The sequence below is a fragment of the Candoia aspera genome, chromosome 3, assembly GCF_035149785.1.
Source record: "Candoia aspera isolate rCanAsp1 chromosome 3, rCanAsp1.hap2, whole genome shotgun sequence".
NCBI classification, from domain to species: Eukaryota; Metazoa; Chordata; class Lepidosauria; order Squamata; family Boidae; genus Candoia; species Candoia aspera.
Window position 1 is genome coordinate 190,073,938 of NC_086155.1, and position 19,845 is coordinate 190,093,782.

The window sequence follows — 19,845 nt, forward strand, 5'->3', positions numbered from 1 at the left end:
CTGTTTTTCCTTAAATATTGTATGCCTCAGCAATTACTGTATAATTTTTTCAGTGGTTTATAAGAAAGTCGAATGTGTTTGGTAGACTTTAGCAGAAATACTCAGGATTCATTAAACAATAAAATAATTTGCTCACTCCTAGACATAATATGAATTAGATCGGTCATTACTTGGATTTCATTATATTTTATATCTGTATTTATTATTGATATTATTTATGATTTTATTGAATTTTAAATTGTTTTAAATTGTGAACCACCCAGGGTCCCCCATGTCGGGGAGATGGGCAGTGATAAAAATATATAACAATTTTTTTTTTTTGAAAAGGTTTGGTTTATTTTCTCAGGAAATTTGATTATCTTTCTTCTTATTTTAGGGAACTGTCACCGGTGTGCTCCTAGTGACACCAAATAATATAATGTTTGATCCACATAAAACGGATCCGTTGGTTCAAGAAAATGGCTGTGAAGAGTATGGCATCATGTGTCCAATGGAAGAAGTGATGTCAGCTGCTATGTTTAAAGATGCAGATGGAAAAATACAGGATTCACTACCCATGTAAGACAGATTAGCGTATGTACATGTACACATATCTATCTATCTCTGTGTGTGGGAGACAGATGAAAGAATTGCATTAATTTACATGGCAGCTGTATTGGTTACTGTAGTTACTGTAGAAATCACCCTGTGTTGCTTTCCTGAGACAAAACAAAAAACACCATACTGCTTTTATGGATTTTTTTGGGGAAAAGTTTTAGAATCACTAATAGGTTTTTGAGAGTTACACCATAGATTTTAATGTTAGCACAATTTTGCATTAAATAATGCTGTTCATAAGCATTAAAAATCAACGTTTATGTGGGGATAACGTGTACTATTCACTGTTTAATACTGTGTTTTTGTAGAAAGAACAGATTACTATTTTTTCTTCCGTCAAGATATGTTGGTTTTGCTTTTGTTTCTTAGAGCTGTTTTCTTTTTGAAAAAAAGTAAAACCAAAACATTTCAAGCAGAATCTAAATAATTATTTTACGGCTTTTAGAAAGTTACTAGATTCTCATATTGTCTACTGTTACTAGCAATTGTATTATACTGTAATATATTGTATTATACAGATTTCTGTGTTTTTGTTTGTTTGATTTCTTTGCTGGTATTTCATAGAAAGCTAGGCTTGTTAATACTCTGGGGCTTAAATATAGATATTCTCTTCATTCTTATTGCCTTGTTCCCTTATTTCTTTTTTGCCTGCTCTCAGCTATAAGGGCAGAGAGATATTTTATATTCTATTCTTATGTTTAGCTATCCTTCACATAGATACCTCCTTCTAAAAAACTTCTAATTTTAACTGCATTTCTGTTAACTGGGTTTCTTTGATAGACTGTTCTTCCTTAGCGCTGAGTTTTGTTTCTGGAAAATTTTTAAGATTAATGTATTTCAACTTGAATAAAGTCCTTGTTATGATATGGACTGCCCTCCCTGTAGGCCGTAACATTTTAGAATTTAGTGACACTTGTGACAGTACATCTTGGAAGTTATCCTAAAGTCACTTTTTTATTCAGATCTTCCATCCTGTACAACAGCTAAAGGTGCTTTGTTTGGTGGTACTTCTGCAATTTCCTTTTTCTTTCCGATACCTCATTATTTGATCGTAAGATTTAATGCTTTATCGTATAATACTTAATGCTGTAATTATTAGATCTGGTTTTTAAAATCATTTTAAATTTGGCAGATAGGTTTAGTGACAGAGCAGATTTCCTGGCTAATTTAAGTGTTTAGTGTGGAAATTGGCAGTATTGTGTTCTATAAAAGTATTTCAGTGATTTAAAACAATCTATTCCTTATCATCATATTGAGACATTGATGAGTAGTGATGATAGTATGGAAAGTAAATTTTGTATTACATTGATTGCTTGTTCTAATATATCAGTCAAAGCACTGCTATGACTGGCCAGTGTATTACAGTCCTTCTGTCATCAAGGACTGTAATTCTGTCATCATTGGACTGAAGAAATGCATTCTGCCCAAAAATGTAGTTTCTCATCTAGGGGTGAGGAAGAGGTTTTCTTTGACATTACACACGCTTTGCACTTGGAGCTGCACAGTAGGTGCATGTACCTCTTCTTGCAACTTGGAACTGATTATGGTATGGAGATTGTGCACACAATAAAAGAAACAGTAAAAGGCTTTTACCAGTCTTATCTTGCTTGCCAAAACCAGCTGATCTTTTAACGTAACTAGGAGAACCAACAAGGTTGTAGAGTTCTATACTGGACATTGTGTTGAATGATTTATTACATATATTTATATACTACCAGGAGTCTTGGGAGCTGGGCAGTATGTAAATATGTGTAATAAATTATACACACACACACATTTCCAAATGTGTGTGTATATATATATTAATCCTGGTGATTAAAAACTTGACTGCTGTCCCAGATTTTGGGGTAAGGTGGTTACGGAGCCCCTGTTGGTTGTGTTTTAGTGGTGCATATAGTAGTGTGGTCTGTCAGGATGTACACGGTCTTTTCCCTTTTTTATTGTTTTCCGCTCTTTTTAAAATATAAGTTGCCCAAAGTTGTTCTAGAGTTGTGCAACCTCTAAATTTAATAAATAATAGTATCGTACCACATTTTGTACTTTATCAACACTTTCCTGTTAATTATGTCGTGTCGCAAAAATAACTCGTAGAATTAACGAAATCGTGGTGTAGAGTAATAATAGTAAGCGATAGGCATATTTGGGTCTCTTTCTGACAGCCAGTCTTTTTTGTTGCATTTATATCACTTTTTCTGAGTGCTTAAAGAAATGGTTATTATACTCATCCTACAATTTTATCCTTATAAGAAGGTTGGACTGAAAGATTTTGACTAGAAAACCATATAACTAATGGAAACTGGAACGCCCTAATATAGTCTAATATTTGAATCTCTTTATTGTTTAACTTCATTTGTATCTCTTCTCTCTCTCCTATATTCATATTCATATTTGTGTTTGTGTGATTGTGATTGTGTGTATAGTATTTTAGAATAGCTTTACTGGGAGATTGTCTAAAGTTAAGATTCATATTCCACTAATTTTAACATTATAGTTTTTTACTTAGAGCACATGGATTTGTGACCAGTTTTATAATTCATTGCTCTAATGAAACTTTGGTGGTTTTGAATCTGTAACATGATTGTTTTCTGTGATATGGATAGAACTTTGTTTTACTGATCAGCAGCAGCTCCATGGAATTTGCCCCAAATAAGTGTTTCTTTAAAGTCTCTAACATACAAAAATAAAAGAATTTTTTTTTTCCATCAGCCTTTTATATAACCTGCAGAAGTTATTAAATTATCTATGGCTGCTACAACTGGAGTGAAAAATTCTGTCCCTCATAAGACAGCTCAGCCAGTCCTGTGTTTGAATATAAGGGTATTCTATAAGGAATCCCTCCCTGGGCTTGAGGTGGACTAGAAATTAGGCTTTTTCCATTGTACCCCTTGCATTATGGAATACAGTGCCCACAGAAGTGTGCCTCGCTCCCTCTTTTCTGCCATTAAGATGTTAAAAACTCATTTTTAGAAGGGCTTTTGGTACCTAGCTATGTTAAATGCCATCCTGTATTTTTGTGCTTGTGTTTTAAGTATTTATTAAACACAATTGAGATACAATTTTGTGCTGTTTTATATTATTATACACCACTCAGACTCCTGCGATTGGGTATTATAAACATTTTTGTGATAATTAAATTTGAAGAATAATAATAAATAAATAAATCTTCTCTACTGCAAAGCCCCCCCCCCAAAGTGCTATTCTCTAAAGGCACAATGATCTGTTGTATAACTGCTTAATGTATAGTTATCAACCTTGTTCTATTAAAATCTTCCCAGTGTTAAAAAAAAAAAAAGTTATGTGCATTTTGTTTTCTCATGTTATAACACAGAGATCTTCTTTACTCTTTAGTGATGTAGGTCAGTTATCTGTAAAAGATCTCCGCTACTTCAAGAAAATTACAAGAAGTAATACGGATGAAATGGACTTAAGAACGCGAGATACAGGAAATGATAGTGCCAGCACTGCTCCAAGGAGCACAGAAGAATCTCTTTCAGAAGATGTATTCACTGAGTCAGAACTGTCTCCTATACGGGAAGAGCTTCTTGATGATCTTCGACAAGACAAATCTTCTGGAGCTTCATCTGAATCTGTCCAGACAGTAAACCAAACTGGCAGGGAATATGTAACAGATATTTTGGACTCTGCTGATAATATTGGGGACATAAACTCCAGTGGAAAACAACCTTTGAATGATGGCAGTGCTTCTGTTAATGATACTGTGGGGCTGGAAGCAACAGAGACAGCAATAAAAGGTCAGAATATTGTAGAAGGAACTACTGCTGATGCTCAAGCACAACATGGCACATGTCAGGAACTGGTAGTAAGAAATGTACCGGAGAGCGAGTGGCATTTGGATTCTGAAAAAAATGATTCTAAAAAAGGGGCTACAAATGAAGGGGAAACTGTGAAAGAGCCAACTCAAGATTCCGAGACGGATACAGAGATGCTGCGGAAGCTTTGGAAGAGCCATACCATGCAACAAACCAAGCAGCAGCGGGATAACATGCACCATGAAGTGCATAAAGAAATGAAACACAAAATAGCAACAGCAGATGGAACTATAGAAGGTAAGAGGTTAAAGTTAATATCATATAATGTAACCATAAACTTTCATTAATAAATCTTAATTCTTCTTTGTGTATATGGTTCACAGTGGTCAGAAAGTAATCTCACTGTATTCCCAATTACAATGAATCACATGGTAGTGTGAAATGTACTATTTCTGAAGGATCGGAGTTCTGTGAGAGAAAGCAAGAGATGGCCCAGTGTTACTTTTAGCAACATTTCTCTAGCATTGCATTATGAAGAAGAGGAGATAGAAAGAGTAATGTGTTAGAAGTTGCTCAGATAATTGTTGGCAATCTATTGAGAAAATAATAGCATAACAAGAAAGGAGGAATTTGGGAGGACAGGAAGTACAAACGAAGAGCTGGATGTTTGCATGCATCCTTCTTAACTACAGATTGCCCACCCATGCTACAGTATAATAGATAAACAATATTAAGCAGAGTAACAATATCTAATCAGTTTTTAAACGTCCCCCCAACTTATCCAGTAATTAAACATTTAATACCAATCAATGTTAATTGTTAATATTTAATAATTAGCAAAGCAAAATTGCCAAGCAAGTTCTGACATCTTCTTTACAAAAGGCTCTCTAATGAAAGAGAAGAGAAGACATCGATTATACAAGTTCTTGTGTCTCAAAGTTGGCAAGCCAATGCGAAAAACGTTTGTATCACAAGCAAGTGCATTGATGCAGCAATATGCACAGAGAGATAAGAAGCATGAATACTGGTTTGCCGTGCCATCGGAAAGGTAAGATGAACAATTTTCTCTCTAAGTATGTTCATTGCAGAGGAATATGTTATCTTTCCATTTTTAAATTAAATTTAAATTTAAACTTGCCTTCATATTGAGACATTAATTCTACATCCATCTGAATCTGAAGGCTTCAACTATACAAGAAATTTTAGTTTATTGCCTGTTACCATGTCAGTTTTCTGACTTTGATATGTGTTTTCTTGTTGAATTGTTGCTTGCTTCTTATTTGACAGTTTCACAAGTAACTTGTTTACTAGTGGATTGGATTTAAGTGGGTTATATAAAGATTATGGCAGGAAGCCTGTCTCCTTAGCTGTATATGAGATACTAAGTGCCTTAGTTGAAATGATCATCCAAACCATGGATCATTTAATAGCCGAATAAGCAGATTGTGCTAACCTTCTAAACCACAGTTGGAGTCTGCATTTTGGAATGAGTTTCCAATTTTGACAGAGAGGGCAAGTGCAAAGCAAGGTCTGCCAATTCACTCATCAAAACAAACTATACATAAAATATCTAAAATTTTCAAAACATTAAGATTCTTAAAATGATCTGTGCGATTGTTAATTGTTAGTTATACATAGGGTTACCAGACATGCGGCAAAAGGAAGACATGGCCTACTTTTTGTCCTCATGTCCTCCATCAGATCAAATAATGTTTCTTGATTATCTTGGGGGTGGGGGATTTAGACTGTTTTCACAACCGTAGTCATTCAAAGTTTTGTGTATTGCGATCTTGTAAATTGCTTTTTTACAAGTAGTCCTCACTTATCAACTGCTCATTCAGTGACCGGTTGAAGTTGTGACGGTGCTGAACAAGTGGTACTTATGACCAGTCCTCAAAGCTCTGGCCATCTCAGGGCCCCTGCAGTCACACGTTCACAATTTGGGTACTTGGCAATCACCTGTCATTTATGACAGTCGCAGCATCCCATAGTCACGTGATCACCATTTGTGACCTTCCCTGCCAGCTTCCCACAAGCAAAGTCAATGGGGAAGCTGGCAAGGAAGGTCACAAGTCACTCTGGTATGTCCCCCGTGGCCTTGCTGCACTCATGCTGAGCCATTGTCTGCTTCCCCTGGTCTCCCTGCGCTCAGGCCAAGCCACAGCCTAGTAACCTTATTTTTACATCTCTTAACCGGGCTGACCAAGTGATGCTGCCAAGGTTCTTTCTCAGGGTTAGTTAAATGATGGAAATTTGAGAAAGTCATGGATGATAAGGGTATTAGAAATTTTCCTACTTTTGAATCGTTGTGTCTAGAAATGTGTCTAGAAATTACCACTTGCTCAGTGATAACAATAGGAGAATGTTCTTAAATTTTTGGTCCGTTTCTCAGAGTTTTTCAGAAGCATCTGATTGGGCACTGTGAGAAGAGCATGCCAGACTAGATAAGCAATTTGTGGCTAATTTTAAGTTCTAATCTTCATTTTTTCTGAATTTCTGTGTTTGAGATGAACTTGTCTTTCCTGTCATGTTTTTTCTTCTAAAGAAATTCCTTGAATCAGGCTTGACTTACGGTGCTTTGATGGTTATTTCCATGTAGTTTTTTTAGCAACAAAACAAAAATGGTTTTACACTGCCTTCCATTATGTTTGTTCAACTTCTTGCACCAGCTTGGAATCCTAGTATTTCCTGGTGATTCCCTAGTTAAATACCAAGCAGGTCCTACTCAGCTTAGCTAGTTGTCTAATCCTGCCAACTAGATGTGTTGCCCTCTTCTATTCACTTTTTGTTTTTCCCAATGAAACGAAGAAGCCCTTTCCTTATATGAGACTTGTTTCTACTTTTTAGTGTTGTTTTTTCTTCTGATACTTTTTCCAGATGTATAATCTGTTGAGGATGCCATGATTAGTACTGATACTGCTAAGATACTGAAAATATTGTCCACCATAGCTTTATCTTACATTATAGAATAGGGTTTATATGAATATTCTTTCTGCTGATTTTCAAAGAAAAGCATGAGTGACCAACAGTGAAAAGATATAGTGAGTTACTCCTTAGAAAACAATATTTCCAAGATTTTGCAAATCTGAATGGGCATCAATTTATTTTTCATTTTCCCTTTCAAAGGACTGAACATCTGTATGCATTTTTTGTTCAGTGGAGTCCAGAAATATATGCAGAAGATACTGGAGAATCAAATAGAGAGCCAGGATTTATCGTAGTAAAAAAAATTGGAACCCAGGCTGGTGAAGATTCAGTTAATGAAACAGCTATAAAGGAGTGGGAGGTAAGTGGATGCTTCATACCGACTTCAGAAACACAGCGTTTGTTTAAAATAATTTCTACATGAAGAAATTTAATGGACAAATATAAGTCAAATATTGTTGAGTAACACTTATAAAATACATATTTATCTAATGATTTCATAGTTTACTTTTTCTCTGTGTTGCTCTAATAGTCTGGGTAAAGCAACAGATAATGCTTTCTGCATTTTGTGACTGTATCAGAAGTCAGGCAGCTGTTAAATGTAAGCATATGTAACAAATAGTTTGCTTATTTAAACATGAAAAGCCAAAAGGGCAGGGGTGTTTTGAAATACTGAGAACACTAAACATTGTACTTACCAGCTTGTCATTCCCTACTAGCTTTTTTCCACTGATTATTGGAGAAGAATTAAGCATTTTTCAGTTGTTCATGCTTGTTTTCTTACCAGTACCAGTAAGATTCCTCCTTGCTTTTCTCCAATTTACAAAAGTTATTTCAGATTTCCGTTACATGCATTTTTTATTTTAAAAAATCAGTATTGCTTTAATATATATTATTGCTCAAATAAACAGGGGATTTTTTTGGCTTAAATTGTTACTCTTGTTGTTACATACATTATTACAATATGAACAGTATTGCAAATAAAACAATAGATCTGGATATTAATTGGATATTACAGATCAGAAGCCTGAAAAAGGCTGTATTTTCTACAGTAATAATTCAAAAACTCTTTATGCCTTAATTTAGATTCATATTTTAAACATCCCGTTTTATGTACTGTGGAACATTGCGTGGCTTGTTTATTATTCATCTTTATTTTAAAGTCACTTTTCAAAAACAAAATTGCGATGTTAAGAATAGTTAAAAGGATTTTATAATAATGTTTTAAAACACAAATAATTCTATTAACGTCTCTACAGATATCATACAAAAATCACAAATAAATTAAAACAAAGATCCTAGATAATGTTGAACCAGATCAGAAGGATTGGCATTAGGCTTGGTGCTAACTGTAGCTGTATTGTTTTTGAGAAATCCTGCCTTTACCCACAGAACATCCTCAATTGCTACTTGGATTGTTCAGGAATGAGAACAATGTTACAGGGAGAAAGAGGGACAGGATGAATGCCATGCCCCATGATCAACCAACAAACAAAACTTGCTTTATTTCATATTCTAAGACCTCAACAAAAGGACACAAAAAAGAACAATTGCATACTTCTAGCTTATTAAAAGGGAAAAAAAGGTTCCTTTATTCTGAAATTTCAGCAGAACTGAAGAGAGTCCAAACCAACATGTCACTGCAGTAAATGCACCATAAACAGTATAAGGCCCAAGAACATGCACAGAATGCATACACACCAAAGTTCATTATCTCAAATCATATAGAGAATGTACTCCACGATATTGTAATCAAATAGAGGAATGTGCAAGAATGTAGTGAACGCTAAATGCTCTATAAATACATATATGGTGTCTTAGTTGCATTTTCATAACAACAGGGACAAGAACTAAACTTAACCAAACCATTTGTGTGTGTGGAGGGGAAGTCAACAATGTCAAAATGATGGGTGCAACCAGGTACTCAAAGGCCTGCCCATTTTTAATATGCCTTGTATATATCATATATATGTAAAAATGGGTGTGGCTTTGATTATGCCAGTCACAGCCACAATTTTGACACCATGGACAAATGTGTCTCCCCCCTGCAACATTCCTATTAACCAGCCAAATCAGCATACAACAATCTAAAAGACACTACATTGTTATATTTAGCTTTGGTATGTGTGTAGTTTTATGACCTGAATGCTCAGTTGTCAGGATGCTGAATTTTTAGAATGCTTTTTGAAGATAAAACTTATTTTAAAGGCATCCTAAAACTCAGAACACAGAGGATACTTAGAGTGCATTTGTAAACTTAACCACAAAACATCAACAAAACCAACATTGTGCTGGCTGTTATTTAAATTATCTTCTTTTTTCTTTTAACTGTGCTCTGTGATTTTCCTCTGTACTCCAAATTTAGCTATTTCTGTCAGCTCTTATCATAATTATTAGAACAGGTCATCAAATTGAAATGACGTCTGTATTCTGAAGATACTATCCTCTTTTTAACTGAAAACAATATTAGTAAATTGCATAATGTGTATTAAAAACGTAACCTCTATGTCTAGTTGCTTGTAAGAATGTAAAGCTTATTTAGAAATAGTATTTGGATAGTTATAATGGAAAATGTAGAAAAGTAGCATACATAAATTCGAGTTTATTATGGTAATTGACCAGTGTTTTAGACAAATCAAAAATCATAATGTACCAGGGAAATTAAGAATCCAAGGAAAAAGTAAAATAGCTATGTTAAATGTATAAAAGGAGTTAGCTAGATTAGGAACTCCCAAAATATTAGCATGTTGGGAAAAAGTATATAGACCAAGGCCTCCAATAAAATCAGAGGTGACAGTGAGCTATTTTATTTTGTTTGTTTATTTAAATTTGCAGCTGTTGATAGGAAAATGCTCCATTATGGGACAGAGTGCCCTTGAGAAAGGGAAGATGTGTTATAATGCTCTTCATAGCTCTTTTACTTAATTGAATTTGGGTTACAGTGCCACTTTGTGTTCTTTCTTTTCTTCTAGAATAGATTCATGCCAATTCTTGGTTAATTAATTGTTTCTTGGAACAAGATATTCGTGACACCCACACTTCATCTACTCTTTAATTAGAGGCTTCTTCTCAACTTTTATTCTTTTGGATGATTACATTTTTTGTAGCTGGTTAACAATTGGACTGGGACACTGTTCTGATCTATTGATGACGGGCTTCCTGTTCCTGGTGGCCTCAGTGTGATGCATTTGTTGTTGTTTATTGAATGTCAGGCTTAATTTTTCCTTCTGAGCCTTGGTAACATCACTTATTAATCTCTCCCAATATTTTTAGAAACTTAAAAACTTCCTATCAATACTATGGTGTAATGAATTGACCAAAGGCTGGTATTACGTGGGGAAGGAAAAGTTGTTCTCTCCCGTTCTAAATCAGAGGGAGAACAAAGATACTTAAGGCTAGAATATAACTGGGGAAAAAAGCTTTTATTACAAGAATGAGGGAGGCATCCTTGTGAATGAGGAACAACATACCATTTTTGTTTTTTTCCATCAAGTTCCAGCAGTGTTGTTTATTGAAAAAGTAGCTCAAAGATCTGTAGCTCTTTTGTCCGGTGGGACTCCTTTTTGATGTCTACAGTTTCATAATGGTAGAACTATACAATAAGTCATTTGTTTAATGAAGAGGGGGGAAATTATAGTGTATCCAAAAAATGGTTTGAGGTGGATTTCCGGGGAAGAAATGGCAAGCTGAAGATGGCTCTGCTAAAAGTTGCACAATCTGAACAAGAAAAACTGCAACAATCTGTTGAAATCTCGAATGAGCTTCAGAGTGACTTAAAAACACAATACAATTCAATGCTTCTAATTGATTTGAAAATTTGGTTCAAAGGGGTGATTTGATCAGATCTCCTTCCAGTTTAATCACCCATTCAAAGCTTTGTACCTAACGCTTATCCTATGATTTTGCTTACTTCATTCCCTTTTGTGCAAAGACTGTATGTTTCATTAGAATTACTTTATAATATATATTTTTGAAATTTGTATGCTGCTTAAATCTTGAAGGACTCCAACAACCACATGAGGCAATGCAAACAATTAAGAAATGGAAAACAGCCTATGAAAATAAATTATATTAACATGCATTTGGTGCCAGCAACTCCATGCCAATCAGAGCGAAAGGCCTTCTGGAATAGCAAAGTTTTTACAAACTTCCGGAAGTTCATGAGAATGGGAGTCACCCTCGCCTCCAGGCACAAGCTGTTCCAGAGGAGGGCAGCCCCCACTTTCCATACCTGTTGATAGTGGGGTTCTTTATCAGGCATTCTCTGTTCACTTGGATTGAGTGAATAGAATTTGGAATAGGTGGTCTCATACAGGGCTTTATAAGTGGCAGTCAGCACCTTTAACACACCCAGAAACTCACCAATAGCCAACACAGCTCCATCAGCAGAGGTGTTATATGACAGTAATGAGACTGCTCCATAATTATAATTATAAGGGCCACTGTATCACCAGTTACAATTTCCAGAGAGTCTTCAGGGAAGCTCCATGTAAAGCAATAATGGGACATGTCGTCTTTCTCATTTCATCATTAGAGATTACTCATGCATTGTTCCTTCTCAAAGCAGCAGCTGCCATATTTTCCATCAACTAAATTCTAAGGGATTTGAAGGAATAATGCAAACAGCTGCAATAAACTATTCTGTCATTCTAAATTAACTTTGTAACAAGCTTGAACATAGTAACTTTTTGCAGAAACTCATACGATAACCTGTGTTTCAGATTAGCTGTGTTGAAGTTTGTCACGTTTGTGTAAAAACAAGTTCCGTTTTGTAAACATAGACTTTAACAGTGTGTGTCTCTTGCTTGTAAACTAATTCTTTGTTTAAAAAGGCACACATGAAAATAGATCCTATAATATAAGACTTTTTAAATGAACTGAATTTACTGAACCTGTTGTTATTATATTGTCTTTGCAACTACAAAAGAGTACTAAATATTGCCTGAGGCCTGTATTGTTGTTTATTCATTTAGTCACTTCTGACTCTTCGTGACTTCATGGACCAGCCCACGCCAGAGCTTCCTGTCGGTCGTCAACACCCCCAGCTCCCCCAGGGACGAGTCCGTCACCTCTAGAATATCATCTATCCACCTTGCCCTTGGTCGGCCCCTCTTCCTTTTGCCATCCACTCTCCCTAGCATCAGCATCTTCTCCAGGGTGTCCTGTCTTCTCATTATGTGGCCAAAGTATTTCACTTTTGCCTTTAATATCATTCCCTCGAGTGAGCAGTCTGGCTGTATTTCCTGGAGTATGGACTGGTTTGATCTTCTTGCAATCCAAGGCACTCTCAGAATTTTCCTCCAACACCACAGTTCAAAAGCATCTATCTTCCTTCTCTCAGCCTTCCTTATGGTCCAGCTCTCGCAGCCATATGTTGCTACGGGGAACACCATTGCTTTAACTATGCGAACCTTTGTTGTCAGTGTGATGTCTCTGCTCTTAACTATTTTATTGAGATTTGTCATTGCTCTTCTCCCAAGGATTAAGCGTCTTCTGATTTCCTGACTGCAGTCAGCATCTGCAGTAATCTTTGCACCTAGAAATACAAAGTCTTTCACTGCTTCTACATTTTCTCCCTCTATTTGCCAGTTATCAATCAAGCTGGTTGCCATAATCTTGGTTTTTTTGAGGTTTAGCTGCAAGCCAGCTTTTGCACTTTCTTCTTTCACCTTCATCATAAGGCTCCTCAGTTCCTCTTCGCTTTCAGCCATCAAAGTGGTATCATCTGCATATCTGAGATTGTTAATGTTTCTTCCAGTGATTTTAACTCCAGCCTTGGATTCCTCAAGCCCAGCATGTCGCATGATGTGTTCTGCGTACAAGTTGAATAGGTAGGGTGAGAGTATACAGCCCTGCTGTACTCCTTTCCCAATCTTAAACCAGTCCGTTGTTCCATGGTCTGTTCTTACTGTTGCTACTTGGTCGTTATACAGATTCTTCAGGAGGCAGACAAGATGACTTGGTATCCCCATACCACTAAGAACTTGCCACAATTTGTTATGGTCCACACAGTCAAAGGCTTTAGAATAGTCAATAAAACAGAAATAGATGTTTTTCTGAAACTCCCTGGCTTTTTCCATTATCCAGTGGATATTGGCAATTTGGTCCCTAGTTCCTCTGCCTTTTCTAAACCCAGCTTGTACATCTGGCAATTCTCGCACCATGAATCGCTGAAGTCTACCTTGCAGGATCTTGAGCATTACCTTAGTGGCATGTGAAATGAGTGCCACTGTTCGATAGTTTGAACATTCTTTAGTGTTTCCCTTTTTTGGTATGGGGATATAAGTTGATTTTTTCCAATCTGATGGCCATTCTTGTGTTTTCCAAATTTGCTGGCATATAGCATGCATTACCTTGACAGCATCATCTTGCAAGATTTTGAACAGTTCAGCTGGGATGCCGTTGTCTCCTGCTGTCTTGTTATTAGCAATGCTTCTTAAGGCCCATTCAACCTCACTCTTCAGGATGTCTGGCTCTAGCTCACTGACCACACCATCAAAGCTATCCCCGATATTGTTATCCTTCCTATACAGGTCTTCTGTATATTCTTGCCACCTTTTCTTGATCTCTTCTTCTTCTGTTAGGTCCTTGCCATCTTTGTTTTTGATCATACCCATTTTGGCCTGGAATTTACCTCTGATGTTTCTAATTTTCTGGAAGAGGTCTCTTGTCCTTCCTATTCTAATGTCTTCTTCCACTTCCATGCATTTCTTGTTTAAAAATAATTCCTTATCTCTTCTGACTAACCTCTGGAATTTTGCATTTAATTGGGCATATCTCCCCCTATCACTGTTGCCTTTTGCTTTCCTTCTTTCTTGGGCTACTTCTAGTGTCTCAGCAGACAGCCATTTTGCCTTCTTGGTTTTCTCTTTCTTTGGGATGTATTTTGTTGCCGCCTCCTGAACAATGTTGCGGACTTCTGTCCATAGTTCTTCCGGGACCCTATCTACTAAGTCCAGTCCCTTAAATCGATTCTTCACCTCCACTGCATATCCTTAGGAATATTAGTGAGCTCATATCTAGCTGATCTGTGGGTCTTCCCTAATCTGTTTAGTCTGATCCTAAATTGTTCAAGAAGAAGTTTGTGATCTGAACTACAGTCAGCTCCAGGTCTTGTTTTTATCGACTGTATAGATGTCCGCCACCTTTGGCTGCAAAGGATGTAGTCAATCTGATTTCGGTGTTGTCCATCTGGTGAAGTCCATGTATAAAGCCGTCTCTTAGGTTGTTGGAAGAGAGTGTTTGTTATGCAGAGTGAGTTGTCTTGGCAAAATTCTATCAGCCTATGTCCTGCTTCGTTTCGTTCTCCCAGGCCATGCTTACCTGTAATTCCAGGTGTCATTTGACTGCCCACCTTAGCATTCCAGTCTCCCGTGATGAAAATAACGTCTCTTTTAGGCATGTTGTCCAGTAGGTGCTGCAGATCCTCAAAGAACTGCTCTACTTCAGCTTCTTCAGCATCTGTGGTTGGAGCGTATATTTGGATCACTGTGATGTTAGATGGCTTGCCCTGAATTCGAATTGTGATCATTCTATCGTTTTCTGGATTGTATCCAAGCACTGCTTTAGCCACTTTACTATTAATTATGAAGGCTACTCCGTTTCTTCTGTGGTCCTCTTGTCCACAGTAGTAGATCTGGTGGTCATTTGATGTGAAGTGGCCCATTCCAGTGCATTTCAGTTCACTGACGCCCAAAATGTCTATCTTTAATCTTGACATCTCACCAATAACCACATCCAATTTGCCCTGGCTCATAGATCTTACATTCCAGGTTCCAATGGTGTGTTGATCCTTAGAACATTGGATTCGCCGTTCACCACCAGCACCGTCGGCCGCTAGTCATCCTTTGGCTTTGAGCTAGCTGCGTCATCACATCTGGGGCTAGTTGAACTCATCCTCTGTTCCTCCCCAGTAGCATTTTGACCATCTTCCGACCTGGGGGTCTCATCTTCCGATGGTATACCGACATATCTCTGGTTGTACTGATCCATTGAGTTTTCATGGCAAGAATACTGGGGTGGGTTGCCATTACCTTCCCCAGGGATCGCATTTAATCTGACCTCTCTGTCATGACCTTCCTGTCTTGGGTGGCCCTTCACGGTTTAGCTTATGGCATCATTGAGGTGCTCAAGCTCCAGCACCACGACAAGGTAACGATCCTTTGCTGAAGGAGGCCTGTATGATGATGCACAAATGAATTACAAGATTTGTGGAATATTATAGTTTAATTTGCTGCTAGAAAGCTATAATTATATAAAATGTACATACATCCTCATAGATGCGCTAATGTTGTCCTAGGGAAGCAGTGGAGTTCTGTTTAACAATGCATATTTTGTTATTTCTTCTGTAATTCATGTGATTCTGGATTTTCCCCCCTTGTACTATTCCAAAAGAACTGGAGAGTAAACAGGTTCTCTGTTGATTTGGATGAGGCTGCCAAATGTGTAGAGGAACAGCCAATATACCGTAGGATACTCTGGCATACTAGAAGGCTTCCTTTCTGCTTCTAAGGATACATTACAAAATACAGGCTTGTGTGGGAGAGGAGATGACACTTTTCTTTCTATCTGCAGAATTAAAAGGGGAAAAAAAAGCATTTCTATTCAGTATGTTGCCACTGGTTTCTGTGTACGTGTATGTGGATATCTGTGTATTCACACACATAAAAAGAGCAAGGAATGGAAGGGCTTGACTTTTGTGGAGGATGGATCCTATTGAAATATGTTCACTTGTTCAGCAAATCCTCTGGGAAAGCTCAAATGCAAATGACACTTGTTGACAGTGGAAAAAGTCTGCATCTTCTAATTAAACCTTTTACAGAGCCTTTAGGAGATTTAAACACCATTTATCATTCTAGAACAGGAGCAAGAAACCTGTGTTCCTCCAGATGTTGCTAAATAGAGTTCCAGACAGTATGACCAGTGTTGAGGGAAGTTGGGAGTTGTGATTCAGCAGCAGTTGCAGGTTAAAGAAAATTAAGATAGTTTTCTTTAACAGAAGAAAAGATTTGCACCAAGTAGGATCTGCATTGATTCAGTTCTGCCTCTCTAATTTTTGACCCTTAGGTATAATTGGTGGCATGAAGGCATATTTGCAGTCTTGTGTTACATTTCAGAAACCGTAGTAGTATATACTATCCTCATCAGCTCACTTGTTTATTTTTTCCTCTGTGGAAGTTAAGATATTAAAGATTACATTTGTTTCAACTGGTCATTCAGAAAAAAACAAACTGTAAGGTTGTTCATTAATAGCTATTAATCACAACAAAGCTATTCTCATTGAATATACTTAAATAAGGATTGTTACTTTTATTTTTAAAAATGGAAAGAGTTCTGATAAATTTCTCATTGGAGTCTAAAAGAGTAGTGTGTCTCTTTAAACTCTTTTGCACTTTAAGCACTTTAGTGCACTGCAACCTCCCTTGAATACAGAAACCTCTCTGTTGTGCTTTCCGTGGTAATGACACACCCCAGGATGAACACTCTGTTCACTCATTAGCTATTTATCCTGTCAGTCAATTCTGTGCAACTAGCAGGATGTTCTGTCTGCAAGGAGAGCTTTGCTGTGCCTGGAATTAAAAGCAGATAGAATGCTGGGGAGAAATGCTTATATGAAGCTAAAATTAATGTGACTATTTTTTTTCCAAAGGAAATAGTTAATTACTGGTATGGCAAGAAAGGAAGAAAGCATCACTCAATGAAAAATAAATATACCTTGGTAATTCCTTGAGAAATATTTTAGTTTGTTATGTTACTATGATGCTCTTGTAATCAGTAATGATTCCTGCTTTTTCTCGTAAGATTAATTATAGATCAGAATTTTAGATTCTCTGATTGAGAAACTGCAATTTAAAACTTTACTATTTTTATTTAAAAGTTGAATTTTGTAACAGTGCTTTGAAGTGATCTGATTTAAAATAATACAATTGTTGTAGATTTTATGGGCAATATATTTTGGGAAGTTTCTTAAACTAACTTGCCTGTTCTTTTATATTGCTGATGTGATACAGTATTAATGTAAAATAATTTGTGATTTTACATGCTTTCCAGATGTTAATATGAGGTGTGGATAATCTGTGAGTTTATACAATCATATTTTGAAATTTATACACAGGATGTTTTTTATGATACTGAGTTTTTAAAAAATGGAAATATGATACAGAGCATGGTTAATGTCCGTCTGTCTACTTATATGACTTGTCATGTTCTCTTTGACTGCCAGAAAGGGGGACAAAACTTCTTCTGGAATATTGGAGAGGAGTTCTGTGATGAGACACTGTTTGTAAATACAAATTTCAATACAAAATGAAATTTAAGTCTTCCAGTGATTTGTGTGAAACTATTCATCTTTAACAATTAAATGATCTATTTATAATTTGCATTGTATTTTTCTTCAGTGTGTTGGTTACGTTTTTGTTATTCCACTGGCACAGAAAATGTTTCTTATTTCTGTCATATATCTGGGCAGCCTCAAGTATGCTCTGAGAGGGTGGGGCACTCTCTGGAGCATGGTTGAGGCATTTGAGGGTTGATGGGGGAGCAGAGCACCAGGAAGACCTGGTGGTAAGGGAAAGCTGGGAACAGTACTTTATTTTTTCATTGGTATTGCAAGACCCCTGTAAGAGACATAGCATCTGAAATGGATCTCTTTGTGTTAACCAGGAAAGTATGTTTTTCAGTCTCTCAGTATTAATTGAAAGAGTTTAGGTTTTTTCCTCATTTGGTTATATAGAAAAAGAAATGGAAATGAGCTGAAGGTTTCCTGGGTATTCTTTCAGGCCCTGGCATCTGTGTTCTACTCCTTTTAAAGATAGGCCTAATATGAAAGGTAAATGGGATAGGGAGATACTGTTTTAAGACTTAGGGGAATACTGTAATTAGAAAAGGTTGTGTATTGTTTCCTGAGGACCTCCTTATCAGTTATCTGTGTTATATAATAAATCTCCTTTCCTTATTTATTTCTTTTTTATTTCTTTTATAAATTTATTCACCACCCATCTCCCTCTCACAGTGCGACTTACAGTGGGTGAATACCAATGTCTTTATCTCAGTTATGTTATAAAATTAGTGATTTCTTAAATTGTAAAATATGAGTAACTTATTAAACTTCCCAGTGTAAAAAAAGACTTGTTTTAGCATGGTGAAAAGTGCTAAAAGATCTTAGAGAAGTTAGTTTCAAGGAAGTTTTACTAAACCAGTGCAGAAAGCTGCTTTTTCCAGTTTGAAATAAAAGCTTTTAAAAACTGTTTATAAAGTTCTACTAAAAATGAAAGTGTTTATCACTGTCTACTGACAGGCTTGTTGGCATTATGTATTGCTTGTGCAGTAATTACACACACAAATCTTTGACTTTTTTAAAATCACTATTGTACATATTTTCCATATAGCAGATTAAGACCAACACCCTCATCTCAGTTGTGCTATAAAAACAGTCTGGTGACTTCTTAAACTGTAAATATGAGTGAATAACTGATTTAACTTGCCCATTGCACTATAGAGCTGTTTTAGCATAGCGAAGAGCAGCTGAAATTGTGTACGGTGACTGTACTAATTTAGTTGAATGTCCTTGCCATGATAGTAATATGGATTGCATTTTGGATATATTTGGAATACTTTTGTATGATTGTAATAGTTTTTTGTATTGCTGTTGTTACTATTATTACGGAGATCCAATAAGGCTTCCATCCACAGGGGTGTAATTCTCACTAAAGTTTGTAGGACATTCTTCTGAGCAGGCATGGGCTGATCCTTGGCCGATTTCTAAAATGCTGCCAGACTCCCTGGACCACACCTGTTTACCAGAGAAATTGTATAGAGCTTTTTTTTTTTAATGGTATGAAAATGGGGGAAGAACAGAACACTAAATCAGGCAAAGGAGAAGGCGGATAACAGGAGTCCTTGAGTCACTCCAGTTACTGCAAAATAACTAAGTTGCCTCCATACCTACACATTTTGCCACATCGGGGCACTGATACTCCTCATTTCTTTTTCTGTTGCACCCGCAACCTTCCCTGTAATGTTTTTGATTGATCTGGCAGCAGTCAGAATTACTGCCTTTCCCAATGTGGCTTCAGTTGCCATTTTACATGTCCAGGACAGAGGGTGCAAAATCTGAGGAGGAGGGCAGCTAGTGGAATGGCAGCACAGTGTCAAGGAAAGGAGCCAGTTGGGAAGTAGAAATGAAGGGCTGGTCCAGTGGTTCCAGTGCTCTTAAAATAATTGCAGCTTAGTGGGTCTGGGGAGTGTGGCCGCTGCACTGCTCCATGTTCCTGGGAGCAGAGCCAGTTTTAAGGGCTTGCATGCCACCAAGGCTGATTTTGCATCCCAGAAATGGTGTGGATACTATAATTGGTTTAGGAAGTCAAGTAGTACTAATTAGTTTATTCATGCCAGGTTATTTATTTTCTCACCAAGGCAGTTTTGTGGATTCAAACTGAACCCCGATGAACCAAACTGAATCTGAACGTTGTTGCAGGTTATATTCAGCAACATACTGCTTCAAAATGCTGGAGGTTCTATAGGCCATAATAGTATTAAACTTTATTTCCCTACC

At 36.8% G+C, this 19,845-nt stretch overlaps 1 protein-coding gene across 5 annotated transcripts in view; it reads left to right on the forward strand.

Annotated features, from left to right (window-relative positions):
* OXR1 (oxidation resistance 1) overlaps positions 1-19,845 on the forward strand; it is a 210,095-nt gene that overhangs the window by 168,559 nt on the left and 21,691 nt on the right. For 4 of the 5 annotated variants that reach the window (XM_063299591.1, XM_063299593.1, XM_063299595.1 and 1 more), the window contains 4 exons: positions 377-558; positions 3,946-4,664; positions 5,250-5,415; positions 7,494-7,653. In XM_063299591.1, coding sequence (XP_063155661.1) covers positions 377-558; positions 3,946-4,664; positions 5,250-5,415; positions 7,494-7,653 — 1,227 coding nt within the window. Of the gene's footprint in view, positions 1-376; positions 559-3,945; positions 4,665-5,249; positions 5,416-7,493; positions 7,654-16,941; positions 17,011-19,845 lie in introns of all 5 variants that reach the window. The other variant, XM_063299590.1, reaches the window with a different exon arrangement.